This window comes from Suncus etruscus, chromosome 12, assembly GCF_024139225.1.
Source record: "Suncus etruscus isolate mSunEtr1 chromosome 12, mSunEtr1.pri.cur, whole genome shotgun sequence".
Lineage (NCBI taxonomy): Eukaryota > Metazoa > Chordata > Mammalia > Eulipotyphla > Soricidae > Suncus > Suncus etruscus.
Genome location: NC_064859.1, coordinates 41,011,593 through 41,032,818, shown reverse-complemented (window position 1 = coordinate 41,032,818; position 21,226 = coordinate 41,011,593). Strand labels below are relative to the sequence as shown.

The window sequence follows — 21,226 nt, the reverse complement described above, 5'->3', positions numbered from 1 at the left end:
AAGAGTACCTGTCTGAGCCGTCGCTGTCAACAGGAGTGCTTGAAATGCCAAGGCTGCTGGGAAAATCACTTTTGTTTGAAGAAGCTTTATTAGCAAAGCCATTTCCACCTGTAATGATGGACTTGGAATCAGTCAAAGGCAAATCAAGTCAAAATCATTTGTCTCAGCCCAACATGCAAGTATTTTAGGTCTTTGTTTTCATTTTGGACCACACCTGGCGGGTGCTCAGGTGTTACTCCTGGTTCTGCGTTCAGAAATCGAATTCAGGCAGACTCGGGGGACCATATAGGATGCCGAAAAACAAGCCTGGTTGGCAGTGTGCAAGGCAAATGTCCTACTGCTGTGCTACTTCTCCAGCCCTATCTTTTTTTTTTTTTTTTAATTTTTATTTTGACCAAAGTGGATTACAAAATTTTCACAGTAATATTTTAGGTATATAGTGACACTGAATCAGGAGCATTCCCACCTCCAATGTTGTCCTCCCTCCACCTGTTCCCAGCATGCATCCCATATCCCCCTCCTTTACCACTCGGGGTTACTAGTATAAGGGGTCCCCTGTGTCTAACATGTTGTAGATTGGGTGTTGATTCTGTTGTCGTTGGCTTTGGATATGATGTTTAAGTCTGATCATATTTTTATTTCTACTTAATGTTCATACGACTGTCTGGTCTTTGTACCCTCCATTATTTCCCTCTCAATTTGTGAGGCAAAACAAGATGGTTCAAATTATGTGGTTCTGTTTGAAGGAAAGGAAAAAAATAAAATAAAATGGGGCAAAAAGCAAACAAGCAAAAAATGGGAGTTCTTCTAGAGGCTATAAATATCAACTTAAGAGAAGAAAAAAAGGAAGAAACATAACAATAATATCAAAAATAAAACAAAAAAATCAAACAAAAAACTAGAAAAGCACCACAGGAATAAAGACACGAGCCACACAATAACCATGGTTCCAGGCCTATTTTAGGTCTTTGAACAGATGACACTCACTTGGATTCTTTTTTTTGGCTGGCCACACCCAGCAGTGTTCAGGGATTCCTGGCTCTGCTCTGGTGGGCTTAGGGACCGTATGAGATACCAGGGATGAAACATGGGTCAGTCGTGTGCAAGGCAAAAGTCCTACCCACTTTGCTATTGCTCTAGCCCCTCACCTGGACTCTTGTCATATCCAGCTGTGACTGCAGCAAAAGTAGGGTTGCCATTCTTGCCAGGGAGCGAGGCTGCTTTTGTCAATTTATGTTTGCTTCCACTTGACGGTTTTGCCTTAGGATCACTTGAAAGAAGAAAAAGAAGTCATTCAGTCAGCACTGCTCCTGTGCAGGACTCTCTGGGACTGAGCCCAGAAAATGCTGTTAATACACATGAGCCCAGGCTTCGTGTTCAGGGAAACAGCCTAACCCAGCCTATATAAATGCTCTCAAACCTGAGACTGTCTACTGAGATGATGAAATGAAGAATAATGTCATAGTAAAAAATGGGCAGCAACTAGACTATATTGAGCAAGTAGGGTGGAGAGAGGTAGCAGGCAGGGCAGCCTGAAGTGGGCTGAACATATAGTATCTCTTCCACACCTGGAATGGAGGCGAGCTTGCTGAAAAAAGAGGCCTCAAGCCAGACATTCCCTCATCTCTGTGGATCCTGCAAACTGGCTGGGTTGTTGGGATTAAAAGAGAGGGACAGAGACAGGAATTCTTGCAGCTTGCTAGGAAGATGCAGCGGAGAGGGCTTTGTGGTGCTGAGCCAGTGAGCAAGAACAGGGACCTCTTACTTTCACCAAGATAGCCTGACTGAAGCATAGCTCTGTGCTTAGGAGAGAGAAGGGTCAAATTTCACCAGCACTCTGGGGAGGAAGTCCCAATACCAGGGACCCACTGTGGCTTCTCCTGCTCTCTAACAGTTTGGCTCCTAAGTCTCTCACTGAGTCACTGAGTTGTTAAATGTCATAAGGTAAAAATAAAAGTCCTATAAGCCATTTCTTCATCCCCAGATATCTTCAGTAGATTTTCATTTAATGTCTAGTATGACTGTTTTGAACTAAAAGAAAAAAGAATCTAAGAAATGATGCATTTCACATCACAGCATGTGTGGGAATGGGGTACTTTTGGGGTTTGGCTGCAGGAGGAGGCTGGCCCAACAGAGGCAGAACCACCACACAGAAGATTTGAGAGGCCTCGTGGGTGAACAGCAGATTTCTGGATCAACAACTGTCATGAACAGGATGTTACCTGCTGCAGCTGCTGTTGACAATGCTGCTATAGCTGGTCCTGGACGAAAACAGGCAAGGGGCAGCCGGAGGAGATGGGGAGGCAGGTGTTGGTGAGGTCTGGCATTGTTTTAAGAAAATGTCTGCACTGAGGGTTTGCAGAGAAAGTTTATAGAGACTGTCAGTAGCTGGAAATGAAAAAGAAAAGATCTTATTAAAGGAATATTTTCTTTTTCAATTAAATGCTTTTGATGTTCTAGCCTATACATGTAGAACTCAAGTACCACACCATATACGGTCCCAAGTTCCATCAGGAGTAATCCCTGAACGGAGACATGAGTAGGACCTGGACACAGCTGGATGTGGCCCCTAGACCTCCACCAAAACCCAAATTAAAAAGTTTCAAGTGTATTCTGTTCAAGTCAAAGGTTCTTAAGCCAAAGATGAAGCTGCATCTCCAAATCATGATTTTATAGAAATCATCAGTGTGGCCCCTATCTCCTCTGCCCTGAGAACAGTGAGTCTTCCTTCCTTCTCCCACTTCAGCTGGGAGGTTTTTCCACAACCTGCAGGGCTGGGAAAATCGGAGAAATACCCCTGCCTCCCTGCTCTACCGAGGTAAACTATCCCATATCCTGACAGGCCCTGTCCAGATGCATGCTGTCCTTTAGGGTAATGTTTACACACTGTTTACAGAAAGTTAGCAGAGCAATTCCAGGGTAAAAAGATTTATTTCCATCGCCTCTCGGCCTTTTGGCTAAGATCAAGTGTAGTATCTATTCTTATCAGTTTAATATCTGATACGTTGTCTATCCGACGACAATATATTAAATGAATTTTTGGCACTAGGAACTGGAATAGGAGCTTGCTCCATCCATTCCACGCATCGACCTGATATTGCCAGTACCTCCAGGAATGGTGCACCAAAACAAAACAAAACAAAACAAAAAACACATTTATTTCCGATACAGAAAACTAGTAGAAGGAAGTATGAGTCTGCATGTTTCTAGTACTTACCTTGTTCTGTTCAGGCTGCTGCAAGTCAAAGAAATGTAAAGAAAGACCTTTGTCCCTGGTGACAGGACAGTCTCCAGAGCCCCTGTCCAAAAGGCTGTCTATCCATCCTGGCACAACTGACCAGCCCTAATGCCCTCAGCTGTATCCACCACATTCCTATACAGCTTGGTGAACTTTCATTTGATTCTTTCCTTATTGTTTTTACCCCAGGTACTATCTCTCTACCTGCATTTTTTAGCCATCTGTAAGGTGGTTTGATATTCAGTGTCTGGCAGTGCAGTATGCTCAGGCCCAATGGGACTGGGGTCCAATTACATTAGACCTGGTGATAATGATGGTATGTGTGATGATGAGGTACTGGGAATCAAATAAGGGGCCTCTCCAGATTTCTAGTATTCTCTGGTATTTTTCTATTACTTTCCCCTTTTAATACACCTTATAATATAATTGTCTTGCTAAATCAGTAATATTATTTCCAGGGAATTTTATCCCTATTTCCTATGGTCTGGGGTTCCATACTATGAAGGGGTGCTTCTTGGGATACAGAGATCTATATAAGTGTGGTTGCCTAAAGCATATCAAATGGGAAAATGTGTTTCCCAGGGTGTGGGTGTGGGTGTAAAAAAAAAAAAAAAAAAAAAAAAAAGAAAATGTGTTTCCCTTTCGGAACAACAACAAGCAAAATACTGATAATTGGTATTAGTGTTGCTTGGAGGACAAAAGATCTAAGCAAGAAAAAAATAAGTGGTGGACAGGGGAAAAGAAGAAATGAGAAAGGGGGCTTGGGTTAAAAGGTCATTTGAGGAGCTGGAGCCATATCACACTGGGTAGGGCCTTGCACATAGCCTAGCTGTGTTTGATCCCCAGCATCCCAGTGCTTGCCGGGAGTAATTTCTGAGCACAGAGCTAGGAATAATCCTGGGTGCCACCAAGTGTTTTGGCCTCAAAACAGACAAACAAAAAAGGGCTGGACAGATAACACAGTGGTAGAGTGTTTGCCTTGCATACAGCCGACCCAGAATGGACAGTGGTTCAAATCCCTGCATCCCACTTGGTCCCACCGAGCCTGCCAGGAGTGATTTATACCAGAGCCAGGAGTAACCCCTGAGCAATGCCGGGTGTGACCCAAAAACCAAAAACCAAAAACCAAAAAAAAAAAAAAAAAAAAACCCTACAAAAAAATCACACACCCCCAAAATACAAACAAAAATGATCACGTGATAGAGCACACACTGGATTCTACGTATGGCTTCATGAAGCCATACGTAGAGGAGCCCTCCTAGAACTTTCTAGAAAGGCTGGTGGAACAAATATTCCTTACCAAACAAAAGTCCCCCCTCCTGAAGTCACTGGACTTGGAGAGTCCATGTTTTCTTATGATGAAGGATTCCAGCTATGACAGGAAACTGTTCTGTGGCACTAAGCTCTGGAGACCTCAGTTTCAGGCCTTCCTGGTGGGTCTAGGGAGGAAATAGGTCCACAGAATAGTGTTCTCTAAACACCATTCTTCCCTGGACCTATCCTCTGTCACATTCTTTCTCTTCTGCAGTTTAAAGTGAACTCCCAAGGGATTATATACAATCACTTTCTCTCCTCTATTAAAAAACTGATCTCCAAACCACCGAGAGTCATTGAAAGGGCCAGCTATCCTGATTTAGGGCCATGTGAAGCTGGCAGACCTTCATGCCTGTACAAAGCCAGGCACTCATATTGCTACCAATGCCAGTATAACTTATGTATCCCTCCTCCCTCTCCTCTCCTCTCTCTGCCTAGAAAACCCTGTAAAGCTGGTTCTTAGGGGAGCATTACGCCCCAATGCTGAAATGAAGTTTCCAATGATGAGGTGGCACTTGCTCAAGATCAAGAAGTGAAAAGCCAAGGAGATAGTGCATGATAGGTCTAAACAGAGAGAGCTGATCTTTCTAGTATGTATTTATATTTTAAAAAAATAGAAAACAAAGGCGGAGTGAGAGTATAGTGGGTAGGACGCTTTCCTGGATTTGATCACTGACATTCCATCTGGTCTCCTGAACCTGCCAGGAGTGATTTCTGAGCCCAAAGCCAGGAATAAACTTTGAACAGCAGCAGGTATAGCCCCAAACCAAACAAACAAACAACAAAAAAAGCAAAAAGCAGCATGTTTAATGTAGACCTCACCCACATTTAAGTTTTTTTCCATCACTCAATTTACTGAGGCCTTAATTACCCATTCATCTCATTATGTAAATTCTTCATTTTGAACAATCTTGTTGCTCAATTCTGATTTTTTCCTTTAATACAAACAGATGTCATTTTGTACATTTGGCAAAATTCTAAATGCTGGTCTATCAGTTCTGTTTCAGGGGAAACAAAGCCCTGCTGTGAATTATCTACTGAGTTCTCTTGTACTTGACTCTTTTTTTTGTTTTTTGGGCCATACCTGATGGCACTCAGGGCTTCCCCTGATTCTGCATTCAGAACTCACTCTTAGCAGGCTTGGATGTTGGGTATCAAACCTGGATCAATTGAGTGCAGGGCAAATACCCTACCCACTGTACTATTGCCCAGCCCTGTACTCTTGACGATAATCATTTGCTTGCTGCTACAAGCCAGCTCCAGTCAACCACACAGCAGATTTCTCTGATGGCAGCAGCCCTGTATCTTATGTTCAGGGTTGGGTGTAGGTTATGAGCGGTGGAATACAAGAGTTTCTAAATCATACTTACAGCTCCCAGGTTTGTGAACGGGCACAGAATCCCACTCTGGTGGTGGAGAGTCTTTTTCACCCTCAGAGCTACTGGTGTTGCCCAGTTCTTGACTATTTGGGAGGAACTTTGACAAGGCAGGCAGTCTGTTATCCACTAACTTTGTACCTGAAGAAAAGTCAGGAAAATAAGTGAGCAATCATGCCTTTCTTTATGGCCTATTTCAACTTGCCTTAAAATGAGGATAAAAAAGACCCTATGCTTTTTAGACAATTACTAACAAATCATTGGTAGCTCATAGCTAAGAGCCTACTAATACAGAATTACGAAAACATCTATATGACCAAAATGAAAATACCTTTTGTTTTCTGGGAATTTCGTGATTTGGATCCACTTGTCAAAGCAGTTGGAAGAGGAATCTTGGTTGGGGGATTTCTACGTTGTTTACTTTCCAACGGGGACGTATACGCTAGCTCTAAAGAACTGCAAAACAATCATGAATGGAAAAATCCAAATTTATCTCCTTATTTTGGAAGGAGCAGAAGTTACTGATAATATTTTCAATCAAGCGATTTATTAATTTGAATTCTTTTTTTGTTTTGTTTTTTTTTTTTTGGGTCACACTTGGCAGTGCTCAGGAGTTACTTACTCCTTGCTCAGAAATCACTCCTGGCAGGCTCAGATGCCACCGACCTTCTGCATGCCAGGCAAACACCTTACCTCCATGCTATCTCTCCGGCCCCTACTAATTTGAATTCTTAAGGCATCAGTCTTAGGACTGGTGACATTGCAAAAGTGCCTATGGCTGTTTGGGAAATACTTAGCTCTTGCCTAACCTCTACTTCTCTGAAACAACTGAGGTCTGCTACTTAGAATATGATCATACCTCGGATAATCTGTATAAAGCTTTTTAGAACAAACTTGCAGTATTTTTTTTTTTTTTTTGGCCACACCCTGTGACGCTCAGGGCTTATTCCTGGCTATGGGCTCAGAAATTGCTCCTGGCTTAGGGGACCATATGGGATGCTGGAATTGAACCAGATACATCTGAGGCTAGCATGCACAAGGCGTCACCGCTCTGGCTCCAAACTTGCAGTTTTGAAATCTTTTAAGTACAAAGCCATTTTTGCTTGTGAGTCTCTCTCAGAATCTTGACTACTAGTGGATTATTGAATATAGCATTTGAAAGTTCTTAGGCTTACAAATGTCAACAAGTCTAATATCCAAATCACTGGACATATTTATCCTCACAGAAAACTATGAAATAATCCAGGGCTATTTCCTGCATTATTTACAAACCCCAATGGTTCATTACAGAGTACAAACAGCATTGCACTTTTAATTAAGTGGAGTGAGACAGATTTTATTTTTTATTTTTGAGCCAGTGTCAATGCTAGGTAAAATCTACAAACTCATTTTATTGAAGTATATGTATTTTGGTTCTGGAGGACAGTAGCATGGGTAGGCTTTGCATGTGGCCAACTTGGATTCATTCCTGGCATCCCAGATTATCTCCCAACGTGTCAGGCGTAATTCCTGAGTGTAGAGCCAGGAATAACTCCTGAGTATCATCGGATGTGGTCCAAACACAAAAGCAAAAAAAGTGTATGAATTTTTTTAGGTGTACTTTAATTTGTTTATTCCAAAGTATACATACTCACAAAACTATTTAGAAGTAAGTTTAACCAAATGAACAACTACTAATCAGATATTTAATTGATACTGAACTCCCTGTAGTCAAAGTAAAATGGGAGGCTATTTTACAGCCTGACAGCCTGCTAAAGAAAATATTGATTTTTGGGTGGAGAGAAAAACCTGCAAGATAAATGAACTGACTAGGTAGTCAGTGCCATGAGGCATGTAATCATATAGAACATAGAGACATGGGGCTGGATTGATAGCGTAGTGGTAGGGCATTTGCCTTGCATGCGGATGATCTGGGATGGACCTGGGTTCAATTCTCAGCATCCCATATGGTCTCTCAAGCCTGCAGGAGCAATTTCTAAGTGCAGAGCTGGGAATAACCCATGTGCCACTGTGTGTGGCCCCCAAAAGACAAAAACGAAAAACAAACAAATGAATGAAAAGAACATAAAGGAATGCTTTACAAAGCACCGTTGTAGTTTCCAAGATGAAGTTTCTGGCTTGGAAGGTCTTAATTCAATGTAGAGGAAAATAATGAGTATGTTCAGAGAAGTTATTCTTCTGGTTATTTAAAAAACAGTCCTATCTAATTTTCTATTGGATTGATGCACTAGTGAACTCTGACTCTCAAATATTTTTATCTGGGACTGGAGAGACAGTATAGCAGATATAGTGCTTGCCTTGCACACGTCCATCTACATTTGATCCTTGGCAACCCATATGGTTCCCAAACACCACCAGGAGTAATTCTTGAGTGCAAAGCTAAGAGTAACCCCTGAGCATTGCTCCCTTTCTTCTTGTTAAGAAAAACACAAGATCAGTAGTGAACTTAAGATGATTAGATTAACAGTGATGGCTAACCTTTTGGAGCCCGAGTGCCCAAACTGCCGCACAAAACCAAAGAATTTCTTAAAAAATGCCAGCACGTCAATTAAACATTAATAACAAGATTTTAGTATCTAAAAACTATGTAGTACGCGCCGCATATCTTAATTGCGGACCTTCCTGCGTGCCAGCTGCAAGGCCTTTGCGTGCCACCTAATCATTAGAAAGATGAGATTAGTTTTTGCTTTTTTCTAGTTATAAAAAATAATTTACAAGAAAATTTAGAGTAAACTAAACTGTCTTCTGGTTACAATTTATCCCTTAGTTACATTTTTAGAAAATACAACTATCTCTTGAAACTCTAGCTTTTGGTTTACCAGAAAGCAAACCTTCATGAAGAATAAGGGACTCTAAAAAGTCTTTCACAAACTTTTCAAAATCCAAATTAGTTACTGGTGTTATTTCCTGATGGTACTAATAGGTATTCTTTGCCTTGAGTGAATAGTTTATGGAGGTCAGACCTGCCAATGCTCTGGGGACCATATTGAATGGTGGGGATTGAACCTGTGTTCAAGGCAGATACCCAACTCACTGTACTATTTGCTCTGGGCTTCTGCCTTGAGTACTTTTCAGGTAAAAATAAGTTCTCCTAAGTTTTATAGCATAGGATTTAGATCCCAAATCTGACTTACTTGAAAAGGTTCAGATTTTTTTTTTTTTGGTTTTTGGGTCACACCCGGCGGTGCTCAGGGGGGTCTGCTGTCTGCTCAGAAATAGCTCCTGGCAGGCACGGGGGACCATATGGGACACTGGGATTCGAACCAACCACCTTTGGTCCTGGATCGGCTGCTTGCAAGGCAAACGCCACTGTGCTATCTCTCCGGGCCCCAGATTTTTTTTTTTTGAGAAAAGCTAAGTTCTGATCTGTGGTTAAACCACCAAAGTCTTATTTGTAAAGAAGTGAGACAGTTCTATCTGGGACAAAATGCAAACACACCCTTTTCTTCTAAATGATTGAAATAAATTGCTAGTGAGTCCCTTTAAAAGTCAGACATCAGAAACATGTGGCTGCACTGAACAAAGTGCAGTGAATATTATGCATTAGGAAAAGGGGACTGTGATTAGAACATGGGTTTTGCTTAAGATATATAAAACTAAATACAAACCTTAAAATACCAATCAACCAAAAACCTTGCCTTAAGTAACTTTTTTTGTATATTTTATTTTTCTGTTCTCATTTACTTTCCTTACCTGGGTTTTATGTCTGTTGAGATCTCTTTTTTACTGTTTAACAGTTTTTTACTTTTTTGCTTTGTTTGAGACATTTCATTTTCATTTTTTTCAGGCATGGCTTGTTTTCCCTTTTGCTTTTCTGTATCCTGTAAAAAAAAAAGACACTGCTAACAAGAATGAAAATGACAGATAGATACTTTCCTATTTGAAGGCAGACACAAAACGTAAAAATCATCTGTATATAATGAACTCTTTTATTTCTTTTTTTTTTTTTGGTTTTTGGGTCACACCCGGCAGTGCTCAGGGGTTACTCCTGGCCCTAAGCTCAGAAATCACCCCTGGCAGGCATAGGGGACCATATGGGATGCCGGGATTGAAACCACCGTCCTTCTGCATGAAAGGCTAACACTTTACCTCCATGCTATCTCTCTGGCCCCGAACTCTTTTATTTCAATTTACATTTCTCTTCATGAGTCTATCAATTTTTCGACCTTTCATTTATTACAATTATATTGTGGTGAATCTGAGTTATAAAGAATGGCATTTTAATTTATATACTGACTGGGGTGGTGGAATTAGTAAATCGGTTAATTCTATATTTTTAGAAATTGGGGCAAAAAATTCTTGCTTTTGCATCTTCAGGGAAGAAACACCACTGGCCAACAAGTGGAAGCAGAGATAAACAAATGGTCCTACTCTGAAATGAGAAACTTCTGCACCTCAAAGGAAACATGACTAGAATAAAAAGACTACTTACAGAAGAGGAGAAACTGTTCACCTACTACCCATCTGATAAGGGGTTAATATACAAGGCACTAGTAGAACTCAGCAAGAAAAAAAAAACATCTAAACCCCACCCAAAAATGGGAAGAGGAGATGAACAGAAACTTCCTCAAAGAAGAAATACAGGTGAGACCCCCCCCCCACCCGATAGAAAAAATAAAAAAAGCTCCACATAACAGAGACTGGCACATAAAAAAGAACAAGAACAATCAGAGTGGGCCGGAGCAATAGCAGCATTAGGGATTTGCCTTAAGTGTGGCCACCATGGGTTAGATCCCCAGCATCCCATATGGTCCCCAAGCCAGCCAGGAATGATTTCTGGATGCAGAGTCAAAGCGCTGCCAGTGTGGCCCAAAAACCAAAACCAAAATCAAAACCAAACCAAATAATAAAGTACAATTTGTGCTATTACAGATGTGGGGAGAAAGGGATGATTCTTATTCACTACAGGTGAGGATGCTGACAAGTCCAGCCTTTTTAGAAAACAATATGGACATTCCTTAAAAAATAAGAACTTTGGGGCCCGGAGAGATAGCACAGCGGTGTTTGCCTTGCAAGCAGCCAATCCAGGACCAAACGTGGTTGGTTCGAATCCCGGTGTCCCATATGATCCCCCGTGCCTGTCAGGAGCTATTTCTGAGCAGACAGCCAGGAGTAACCCCTGAGCAATGCCGGGTGTGGCCCAAAAACCAAAAAAAAAAAAAAGAGAAGAAACACCTTAGGGGCCGGGAAGGTGGGCGCTAGAGGTAAGGTGTCTGCCTTACAAGCGCTAGCCAAGGAACGGACCGCGGTTCGATCCCCCGGCGTCCCATATGGTCCCCCCAAGCCAGGGGCGATTTCTGAGCACATAGCCAGGAGTAACCCCTGAGCTCAAACGGGTGTGGCCCAAAAACCAAAAAAAAAAAAAAAAAAAAAAAAAAAAAGAACTTTGAGCTTTTATATCATCTAGCAATACCACTCCTAGGAATACATGTACCTTAGGAATAAAAAAAACACAATGCAGAAAAGACCTCTGCACTCTTCTGCTCACTGCAGCCTATTTATAATAGCCAGAATCTGGAAACAACCCAAGTGCCCATGAACAGATGAGTGGTTAAAGAAACTGTGGTATATCTACACAATAAAATACTAAACAACTGTTAGGAAAATGAAATTATGAAATTCATTTATACATGGAGGCTCTATACTGAGTGAAATGAGTCGGAGGGAGAAGGATATAGAATAATCTTATTTATGGGATATATATATATATATATATATATATATATATATATATATATATAAAGAGATAATATGGTTATAATATCCAGAGACAATAGAGATGAGGGCCAGGAGGACGAGTGGATGGTAGGAAACTTGCCAGAAATACTGGAGCAGTACAGTTAGGATAGAGAAAGGACCACTAAGACAATGATAGTTGGAACTTACCACTCTGGACAATTAACTGGGTGTTGAAGGAAAAGTGAAGGGTGGTACCCCTTCATTAACAACAGTGCAATCAATGTCCAACGGGGAAAAACAGAGTGTGTGTGTGAAAAGGAGGAAAGTGGGGATATTCATGGTGGGAAATGTTCACCAGTGAAGGAGAGTTGGTGTACATTGTAAGACTGAAACCCAAAAAAAAAAAAAAAAAAAAAAAAAAAAAGACTGAAACCCAATCATAAGCAACTTTGTAATTATGATGTTTAAATAAAAGGGAAAAAAATCAAAAGCTTTAAAATAAAAAAAAAATCTTGCCTTTAATATACAGAAGGAGTTCAGTCAAGACTGCAATAAAAACACAACTAGTACAAACACAAGTCACAAAGAAATAAAAGCACAGAAATTTTAAAGAAAGAGTGCTGAGGAATTGCAATGCATCAGAGGGAAGTGGGTAATAAGTATGTAGGTTGTGAGCCATGAGCTTTTTTCTATAAGGAAACAAAGATGATTTGAGAAAGAAGAAAAACAACAGGTAAGAATTATGCCAGGAATGCAGAGTAAAGGCTGGAGATGTCCGAAAAAAACACTGGAAAGTCTTAAAAGAAAGTGAAGGAAAGTAGTGAAGAAAGCCTATGTTGAAATGTCTCTCATTGTTCATAGGAATGAAGCTGCTGGGATCCCATGGAAAGAACAATACATAACAGTATTCTTCCTTGAAACTGCTAGAATGGATCTAAAGATCCAATACTGCTAGATCTCTTACTGCTAGCTGTGAACTACAGAGAGTGGACAGAACAGCAGAGAAAATGTGAAGGATGCAAAGGCACTTGCCAATTATTTGGGAACTTTATTTTGATTTTTCTTTTTGTTTTCTTTGGTCACACCTCAAGATTATTCCAAGGGGGTTTGGGGAAACAATACAGGGCACCAGGGATTAAACATGGAATGATTCTGTGCAAGGCAAGCACTATACCTGCTGTACTCTCTCTTTTCTCAGATCTAGACACTTTAGTTAGAAAATTAATATATGCATATTACATGGTTGGATATCTTTAACAAATGATTACAAGATTAAAACTGCAAAGGATAATAGGTCAGAGAGATAGTACAGCAGGTAGGATGCTTGTTTTCATGTGGCAGATCCAGATTCAATCCTTGGCATCCAATATAGTCCCTTGAGCATTGCCAGGAGTAATTCTTGAATGCAGAGTCTGGAGTAACCCCTGAGCACTGATGTATTGGTATGGTACTCCCACCCCAAAACCAAAAAAAGCAAAAATACAGTCTATAATAGATAGTTTTAAATCTGAAATATACTTATTAACAATAAAAATGCCAAAACAGTACCTTCCCTACTCTGTATCCTTTTCTCACTTCCTCCTGGACACAAGCCCAACAGTAACTTCAACCTGCTTTTACCTAACACCTACCAGGAACAAGGCTTTTTTCAGGGTCACAGGAGCTCAGGAACTCACTGAGAGCTGAAGCCTGAGGAAGAGGCAGATCTCAGTCTACTGTGTGCTGAGCTAGGTCCCTAGTTTCAGTGACTGCCAAAGGAATGAATGGGGTACATTCCTCTTCTCTGGGCTACACCCCTCCTTAGGTCCCTGCCCTATCTATGTGAATACACATATACTGATGCTGCCAATGAGGGAAGCCTGCCGTTGTATTAACAGAGGTTAACAGGAGCTGTCCAATATAATTAAAATGATAAAATTTCTTTGATCTTCTTTAATAGTAAAATTTACCACATGGACTCCTATTACCAAGAGTTTTTAATTTTCAAGTGGCAGTTCCAATTTCTAGCTATTTTCCTATAGTAGCATCTCTCTAATGTTCTTCCCCATGGAAAATGAAGACATTCACCCTGAGATCTGTGAATAATCTGTTCAGGCACACGGAAACTAATCTTTAGGATCTGTACAAAAATGTTACACAAAAACGTCCCTTCTATTTCAGGAAATTGGGTCTCTCAGATGTGTCTGTGTTTGAAGGTTGTTGCCTACCTCCTTGAGGAGAGGTTCTGTGTCGGGGTTGGAGGTCTCTGTGGTGGTGGAGGAGCTGTCATCGTCAGCCAAGGAATCCTTCAGCTCATCTTTTGGGGCTTTTCTTCTTCCCTTCTTCTCCCTTTCCTCTTGCTTCTTAGGTATTTTCACCTTGCGTTGAAGAGCTTTTCCTTTCCCTGGGAATGAAAAAAATCAAATAGAGTAACTCTCAGTTTTAGCTCTGAAAATAAAACATCAACCATTAAAATAGTTTTGGAAGAGGATTGACTTTTTTTTCCTGATTTATTTTTAAAATTTAAGTACCATGGTTACAAGGTTGTTCATAATAGTTTATTCTTTTCACAGATAAAGTCAATCATGATTGAGTTACGGTCATATAATGTACAGCAACCTTCACCAGTGTATATTTCCCACCAGCAATGCCCCCAGTTTCCCTCTCAACCTCCCTGATGCCCTCTTCCCTCCCACCCGTCCTCCCCGACCTAACTGTGGGGAAGGCATTTTAATTCTCTTTTTAAAAATTTCTATTGTGGTTTTTGGACCACATCTAACTGGTGCTCATGGGTTACTCCTGGCTCTGCACTCCGAAATTGCTCCTGGCGTGGGGGACCATATGGGATGCTGGGAATTAAACTGGGGTCTGTCCTGGGTTGGCTGTGTGCAAGGCAAACACCCTATTGCTGTGCTACATTTTTGGCCCCTCTCTCTCCTTTTTTGATGATGTGGTTTACGGTACTGTTAAGAAAGGGGAGCCATAAATGTCACTTTATCCCTTTTCAGCACCAATTCTTGCCCAGAGTAATCAGTTTCAACTATCACTTTCATAGCAAACCCTTCTCTACTCTAACTGTACTCTCTGCTTTTTTAAAAATACACAAAGGAGAGGCCTGAGAGATAGCAAGGAGGTAGAGCATTTGCCTTGCATGCAGAAGGATGTTGGTTCAAATCCTGACATCCCACATGGTCCCCTGAGCTTGCCAGGAGCAATTTCTGAGCGTAGAGCCAGGATTAACCCCTGAGCGCTGCTGGGTGTGACCCAAAAACCAAAACCAAAAACAAACAAACAAACAAAATTTCACAAAGGAGGGGCTGGAGAGATAGCATGGAGGTAAGGCGTTTGCCTTTCATGCAAGAGGTCATCGGTTCGAATCCCAGCGTCCCATATGGTCCCCCGTGCCTGCCAGGAGCAATTTCTGAGCATGGAGCCAGGAGTAACCCTGAGCACTGCCGGGTGTGACCCAAAAACAAACAAAAAAAAAAAAAAAAAAAAAATTTCACAAAGGAGGGACCAGAGTTGTTGCACAGCAGTAGGGTGGCTGCCTTGCACATGGCCAACCTGGGATGGACCCAGGTTCAATTCTCAGCATCTCATATGGTCCCCTGAGCCTGCCAGGAGCAATTTCTGAGTGCAGAGCCAGAAGTAACCCCTGAACACAGTCAGGTGTGGCCCTAAAACAAACCAAAAAACAAACAAACAAAAAATCAAAACCTGCCTCCCCCCAAAAAAAACCCACAAAGGAAACTATATAATGTAGTTGGTTTGTGGCATATATTTTTATATTTGTAAGTGGTTTAAAAGAACACAAAGGAGACTACTTATTGGGTTTTGGGTCATACCTAGCAGTGCTCAGGGGTTATGATCACTCCTGGCTCTGCACTCAGAAATCATTCCTGGCATGCTTGGGGAATAATATGGGATGCCAGGGATCGAACCCAGGTTCATCCTGGTTGTTCAAGTGCAAGGCAAATGCCCTACCCGCTATTCTATTGCTTCAGTCCCAAGTTCTAACTTTTAATGTCATTTCATCACATACTTTCACACTAGTGTGAGGAAATAGTAAATTAGAATTATAATGGGGAAATTTAGTTTTAGTAATTAAGAATTGAGCCCAGAGCTATGGCTGAGTGGTAGAGGCTGTCCTAGCAGCCCAAACATAAAACACCCAATCCTGTGCTGTTGCCTGCTATAGGGGACAGTAGAGAACTTGGTTGAAAACAGAAGTCAAGAAAGATTATCCTCTCAGAGATAAGCTCTTTAACTTAATACACAAAAATCTCCTGGCATTAAGGGAGACTTGAGGCTCAGTAATGCAGCTGTATCCAAGAGTCACTAAGGAGAACATATTTAACATGAATGAGATGTTCTTCGGACTTAACACCATGCTGTCTGATGCATTGTTCTCAGGCTGTTTACCCTCTGCCTGTCTGCCTCCCCATCGTTGAGCACAATTCTGATTGAGGAAACTGGCTAATCTACTACTGTGGCCATCTTCTGACTTGGCTCTATTCCTTAGAAAACTGGGCCTTACTCAGTGCTTTACAATGTTTTATGGCACAAGAAATATAAGTAGTACAGAATCAGACTATTTTCAAATGTCCCATGCCCTGCTTGAACCAGTCATGAAAAGAGAGCATATTACCATGACAAGTATGACTGAAGTAGAAGATCCATGATAGACTTCTGGCCAGAGATAGTAAGTAGCTGAGACACTCAGTCTAACAGGCCTTAAGAATTAAATCCTAAAATGAATTAGTCTAAGGCTAAGCCAAGACTTTAACTACAGTCTTACAAGGGCTGAAGAATCTAGCTAAACTACCCAGATAGTCTAATCCAGTGAAACCATAAGATAGGAATTGCTGATGTTATAGATCTAAAGCTTCCAGGTTAATTTGCTATTGAAAAATAGGTACCTAATACAGTATACTGAGTTTTAAAGCTGAGGAGAATGCACTTTCTATAATGTCCTAGGTAAGTTTCATGCTTGTAACTGCTGTAACTGCTCAAGTTGTGCTGCAGCAGTAACTATTACAATATTATCCCTGCAGATGTTATAAATGAATGTGTATGGCTATGTTCCAATAAAACTTTATTTACAAAAGCAGGGAAAAATTTGACTTGCTTGCTATAGCTTGCCAACTCCATAGATTATGTGGGGAATCTTATTTTTATTTTTGCATTTAAAGAGAGATGATCTCTATTTCACCACTATTAAAATTAACTTTAATACTTAAAAAGTTCAATCTATCTCAACCTACCAATCTCAAACAACCATAATATTTCTTTTTTTTTTTTTTTTTTTTTGGTTTTTGGGCCACACCCTGTGACGCTCAGGGGTTACTCCTGGCTATGCACTCAGAAGTCGCTCCTGGCTTGGGGGACCATATGGGACGCCGGGGGATCGAACCGCGGTCCGTCCGAGGCTAGCGCAGGCAAGGCAGGCACCTTACCTTTAGCGCCACCGCCCGGCCCCACCATAATATTTCAACAGTGAAAGGCAACTGAGAAGCAAGTAATCTGTAGAACTTTCTAATTTTTGTGACTAATGATGCCTCAATTTAGTTGAATTATGATATGGCTTATAATAACTCTAACTGCACCAGCTTCTCATATATGCACTGGCTCTTCTTTAGCCATTCGTGCTTTTCTGCAGGAAGGGGTGATTACCTTTGCTTTTGGACAATGGTGATGGTGGCTGCTCTGTAAACACTTCTAGGGGTGGGGAGTCATGATGGTCGAACTCTTTATCCATGGCTTCAATGAGACTGGTAATATCTGAGTCCTCTGAGCTGTGCCTTGTACTGCTGGCACATTCTGGGTGGGAAGGGTGTATGAGGGGGGTGGGTGACAGCCTCTCTGGCTGTGGCTCCTGGTGCTGAGGCACTGGTGGTGGCGGTGGCAAAGGTGAGTGCTGCTCCAATGGGCTGTGGCCGTGGTGCTGGCTACTGTGCTGATTCTGCTTTGCTCCTTTGGACTTTCTGCCTGCTGCATGACTCTGGCCCACTGCACTTGAATCTATAGCAAGGGGGTTCGATTTACTAGTACACTGTGTAGACGTCCTGCTAGAGGTACTTGTGTTTTTTATTCTGACGCTTTCTGCATCAACTGAGTTTCTACTACTGTGACTGTTGTGCGGGTGAACGGATGGGCCATACTGTTTGTGGCTCCCAGTGCCAGGTCTTGCTGATGAGCTGCCTGTTCCACAGAATCCCCGACTATGACCAGGGTTACAATTTAGTGCATTCAAGCTGAAAAAAAGGACCAATTGCAGGTCAGTAAATTCAAGACAGAAACATTCTTTTATCATCAGTAGAATTACCACACAAAGTACTCTAAGACAGAAATAAAAATGTTAGAATGAGGGGCCGGAGAGATAGCATGGAGGTAAGGTGTATGCCTTTCATGCAGGAGGTCATTGGTTCGAATCCCGGCGTCCCATATGATCCCCCGTGCCTGCCAGGAGCAATTTCTGAGCCTGGAGCCAGGAATAACCCCTGAGCACTGCCGGGTGTGACCCAAAAAAACCACAAAAAAAAAAAAAAAATGTTAGAATGAAGCCAGTGATCTCACTAAGAATATTTCAACTCAAGACTAGTACAATAAAAATATAGCATCTGCTCTGAGTTCTGAGTAACTGGGGGGCTAGACACAGGGTATTATTATGCAGTTATAATGAAAATACTGGCCCTTTCCCAGTACAAAGATGAAAATAAGCAATAAATTTCTTTTAATCACATTAGCCAAATCTATGTACACTAGAAAATTTATTTTAAGCACATGAACATACTTTCCTTCAGATGAAATGCCAACAATTCTCCTGAGATCAAATGGTCTTCCCACATCAAAGGGGGGGTTAGAGGCCTCAAAGGACAATCGCCGTCGAAAAGGCTCCCAAATTCCTTGAGCTTCTAAATAAGCTGTTCCGATTACCAAAAGGAATAGTGCACTACAGGAAACACAGAAGTTGTAAATTATTTCTCAATAAGTAAAATATGACATAAAGGGATAAAAAGATACATAGGCTTGGGAGATCATCATAGAGCTGGCTGCATGTATGAAGCCTTGAGTTTGATATCTTGTATGACGTGGCTCCTGGCACTGTCAGGCCCTCACAATTGTCCAAGAATTGCTAGGAGTGCTTCTGGATTCCTGAGCACACAGGAGAGGCACACTCCCCTCCTCTCAAAAGAACAAAAATGTCCGTGATAATGGACAAGGCAAAACAAAAACATTATGAATAAAAATTCTCACATTAAAAAATGCTAACTTACACGAAGAAATAATTTTATCAATACAGACAATCAATTTGTGTGTGTGTGTGTGTGTGTGTATGTGTATGTGTGGGTCACACCAAGAGTAATCAGTGCTTACTCCTTATCTGTGTTCATGGATTTCTCCTAATGAGATTTGGAGTTTCGTATGAGGTGAAGGGATTGAATCTGGGTTGGATATATGTAAGGCAAGCGTCCTATACACTGTACTGTGCTAAGGATTTGAAAATCTCTCTAAAAATATTTCAAATAACTTCCACATTAATAGCTATTACTTAAGAGGAAATATATCATTATGGTGAGTAAATTCTACATGCCAAATGAAGCACAACAGGTTCTGAAATAATGTCATTTTGTCAGAAGTAAATTGTTATAATATCAAGGAAAAAAGTGTGGCCATACTGAAAAAAATAAAGACTTGGTTTCACTATATCTTATTTTGCTTAAAAACAGTTTCTAAGAACTCAGAAATAACATTAAATGAGGACTTACTAAAAATTTACCTGGCAGTTATAAGTGTTCTATTTCTTTAAATTAACATGTACTTAATTTGTACAATGAACTTATAAGGTAGAAAAGTCTTATTACATACATTATCAAAAAAATTCAGCAGTCACTGTGCCCCTGGATATATGGGAGCCTGACAGAAGCAGAGAGGTCTGTTTCTCTCTTTGAAATTCAGAAGAGTGACTGAATTTTGAAGTCACATAAAGCGCATTTATTAGATGAAAAGGTGCCAAGTGTCAAGAAGAAACAAGTACCTCATTATTCCTGAGATGATAACGTACAGAGCCAGCTCCCAGTTGGGTCTGGGTAGGGCTTCTGCACAGGTTGCTAACATATGAAATGGAAGCGATGCATTCAACACAAATACAAATTCAGAGCCACTGGTTGTTATAAACTTCAGTTCACGAATAATTCTAGAAGCTGTGAAATCAGGAGTAAACCTGAAACAAAATGATGGTAGTAAGACTTAGTTTTAAGAATGCAACTGCAAACAATTTATATATAAAAGCAGCCTGCTACAACTTTGAAATGTAACAGAAATTTAGACTGATACTTTTAAGGTGAGAGACAATAAGGAAAAAAGAAACAACCCAACTATTTCTGTTGGTAACCGAAAAAAATTATATTTAAAAGGGCAGTAATCTGCTTCCCATAATTATTAGTCCAGAAAGAGGTATTTGAGCTTCTTTTTATCCTTTATTATTTAAATCTTGTCCAAAAATATTCCCAATAATGCTGTTTTCCTTTTTAAAAAATTATCTTACCCCTGGATCTTTTCTTTACTTCCTGTGGACTGCTTTCTGTTCCAGATATTTTATGTTTATTTTTTTGTTAACTATGTACTCCCTAGCCAGATGACCTATACTTTAAGAAAGCTGGCTTATTCCATGTTGTATCTTCAGGTATCAAGTAGTACAGTCTTATACAGAGCAATGCAGTTATGTATTAAGTAAATATCCACTGAAAATTATAAAATTAACATTCAATTAACTGGGACAGAGGTTACATTCTATTGCATAAACTTTATAACATAACAAAGAATTGATTATTCTAGTATGTTGTAACTATTACCTGCATAGGCGTTAACACTATCTTCAGACTAAAATATAAGACAAACACAGAAAAATTGCAAATATATAAGACAAGTGTGTTGTCTGTTGATAAAATAGAAAACTACAGTTAAGTTTCCTATAAATATATTAAGCTTCAATATAATTCTGAAAATAATTTGGGAAAAGGGTTTTAGATTATTAGATCTACTTTGGAGAAAAATGTTTCATTATTTTGAAAACAGAGAAAAGATGAAACAGCAAGGACTGAATACAAAGTTTAGACATCTAAAATGAAAAATTGACAGGCTAGTGATTCATTACATCTTGTAAGAAAACACTTACAATATAATAATGTCTCTAGAAGCATTGGCGCTTAGTACAAACTCTTGACAATTAACAACTTTAAAGCCATATCCCTCACACGGATATCCACTGACTTCAATGGCTTCTATGCGAATCTGAAGTTGTCCTGTATTTTCTACTTTAAATGTTCTTTTCAGTGTGAAATTGGGGTCTCTTAATTTCAAACCTAAAGGAAAAAGATCAGGAGTATAAGTCTTACAATGTGTGATCAAAGTCAAAATGATTACTTTATTATATAAGAACTATTACATTCTATAGTAACGTCAGGTATGTAATTAATAGATGGAATACAAATACAAATTCAGAGACACTAGTTGATACAAATTTCATTTCATGAAATTCACAACTCTAGGAGTTGTGAAATCAGGAATAGATCTATAACAGACAGATAAAGCTATTACCCAGATTTTATCAGGAAGTAGTCTATTTTCTAGCACCATT

At 40.3% G+C, this 21,226-nt stretch overlaps 1 protein-coding gene and 1 non-coding gene across 2 annotated transcripts in view; one reads left to right on the top strand and one right to left on the bottom strand.

The window, feature by feature from the left end:
• TMEM131 (transmembrane protein 131) overlaps positions 1-21,226 on the bottom strand; it is a 195,929-nt gene that overhangs the window by 11,748 nt on the left and 162,955 nt on the right. Inside the window, exons 28-38 of the mRNA XM_049784899.1 lie at positions 20,765-20,951; positions 19,625-19,810; positions 18,380-18,538; positions 17,260-17,840; positions 13,815-13,990; positions 9,622-9,749; positions 6,260-6,384; positions 5,923-6,069; positions 2,223-2,388; positions 1,149-1,270; positions 9-108 (exon numbers count right to left, since the gene is read on the bottom strand). Coding sequence (XP_049640856.1) covers positions 9-108; positions 1,149-1,270; positions 2,223-2,388; positions 5,923-6,069; positions 6,260-6,384; positions 9,622-9,749; positions 13,815-13,990; positions 17,260-17,840; positions 18,380-18,538; positions 19,625-19,810; positions 20,765-20,951 — 2,077 coding nt within the window. The remainder of the gene's footprint in view (positions 1-8; positions 109-1,148; positions 1,271-2,222; positions 2,389-5,922; positions 6,070-6,259; positions 6,385-9,621; positions 9,750-13,814; positions 13,991-17,259; positions 17,841-18,379; positions 18,539-19,624; positions 19,811-20,764; positions 20,952-21,226) is intronic.
• Positions 2,938-3,129, top strand: LOC126024965 (U2 spliceosomal RNA). Its single transcript, XR_007501031.1, has one exon. It is a non-coding gene; the product is annotated as a U2 spliceosomal RNA (small nuclear RNA).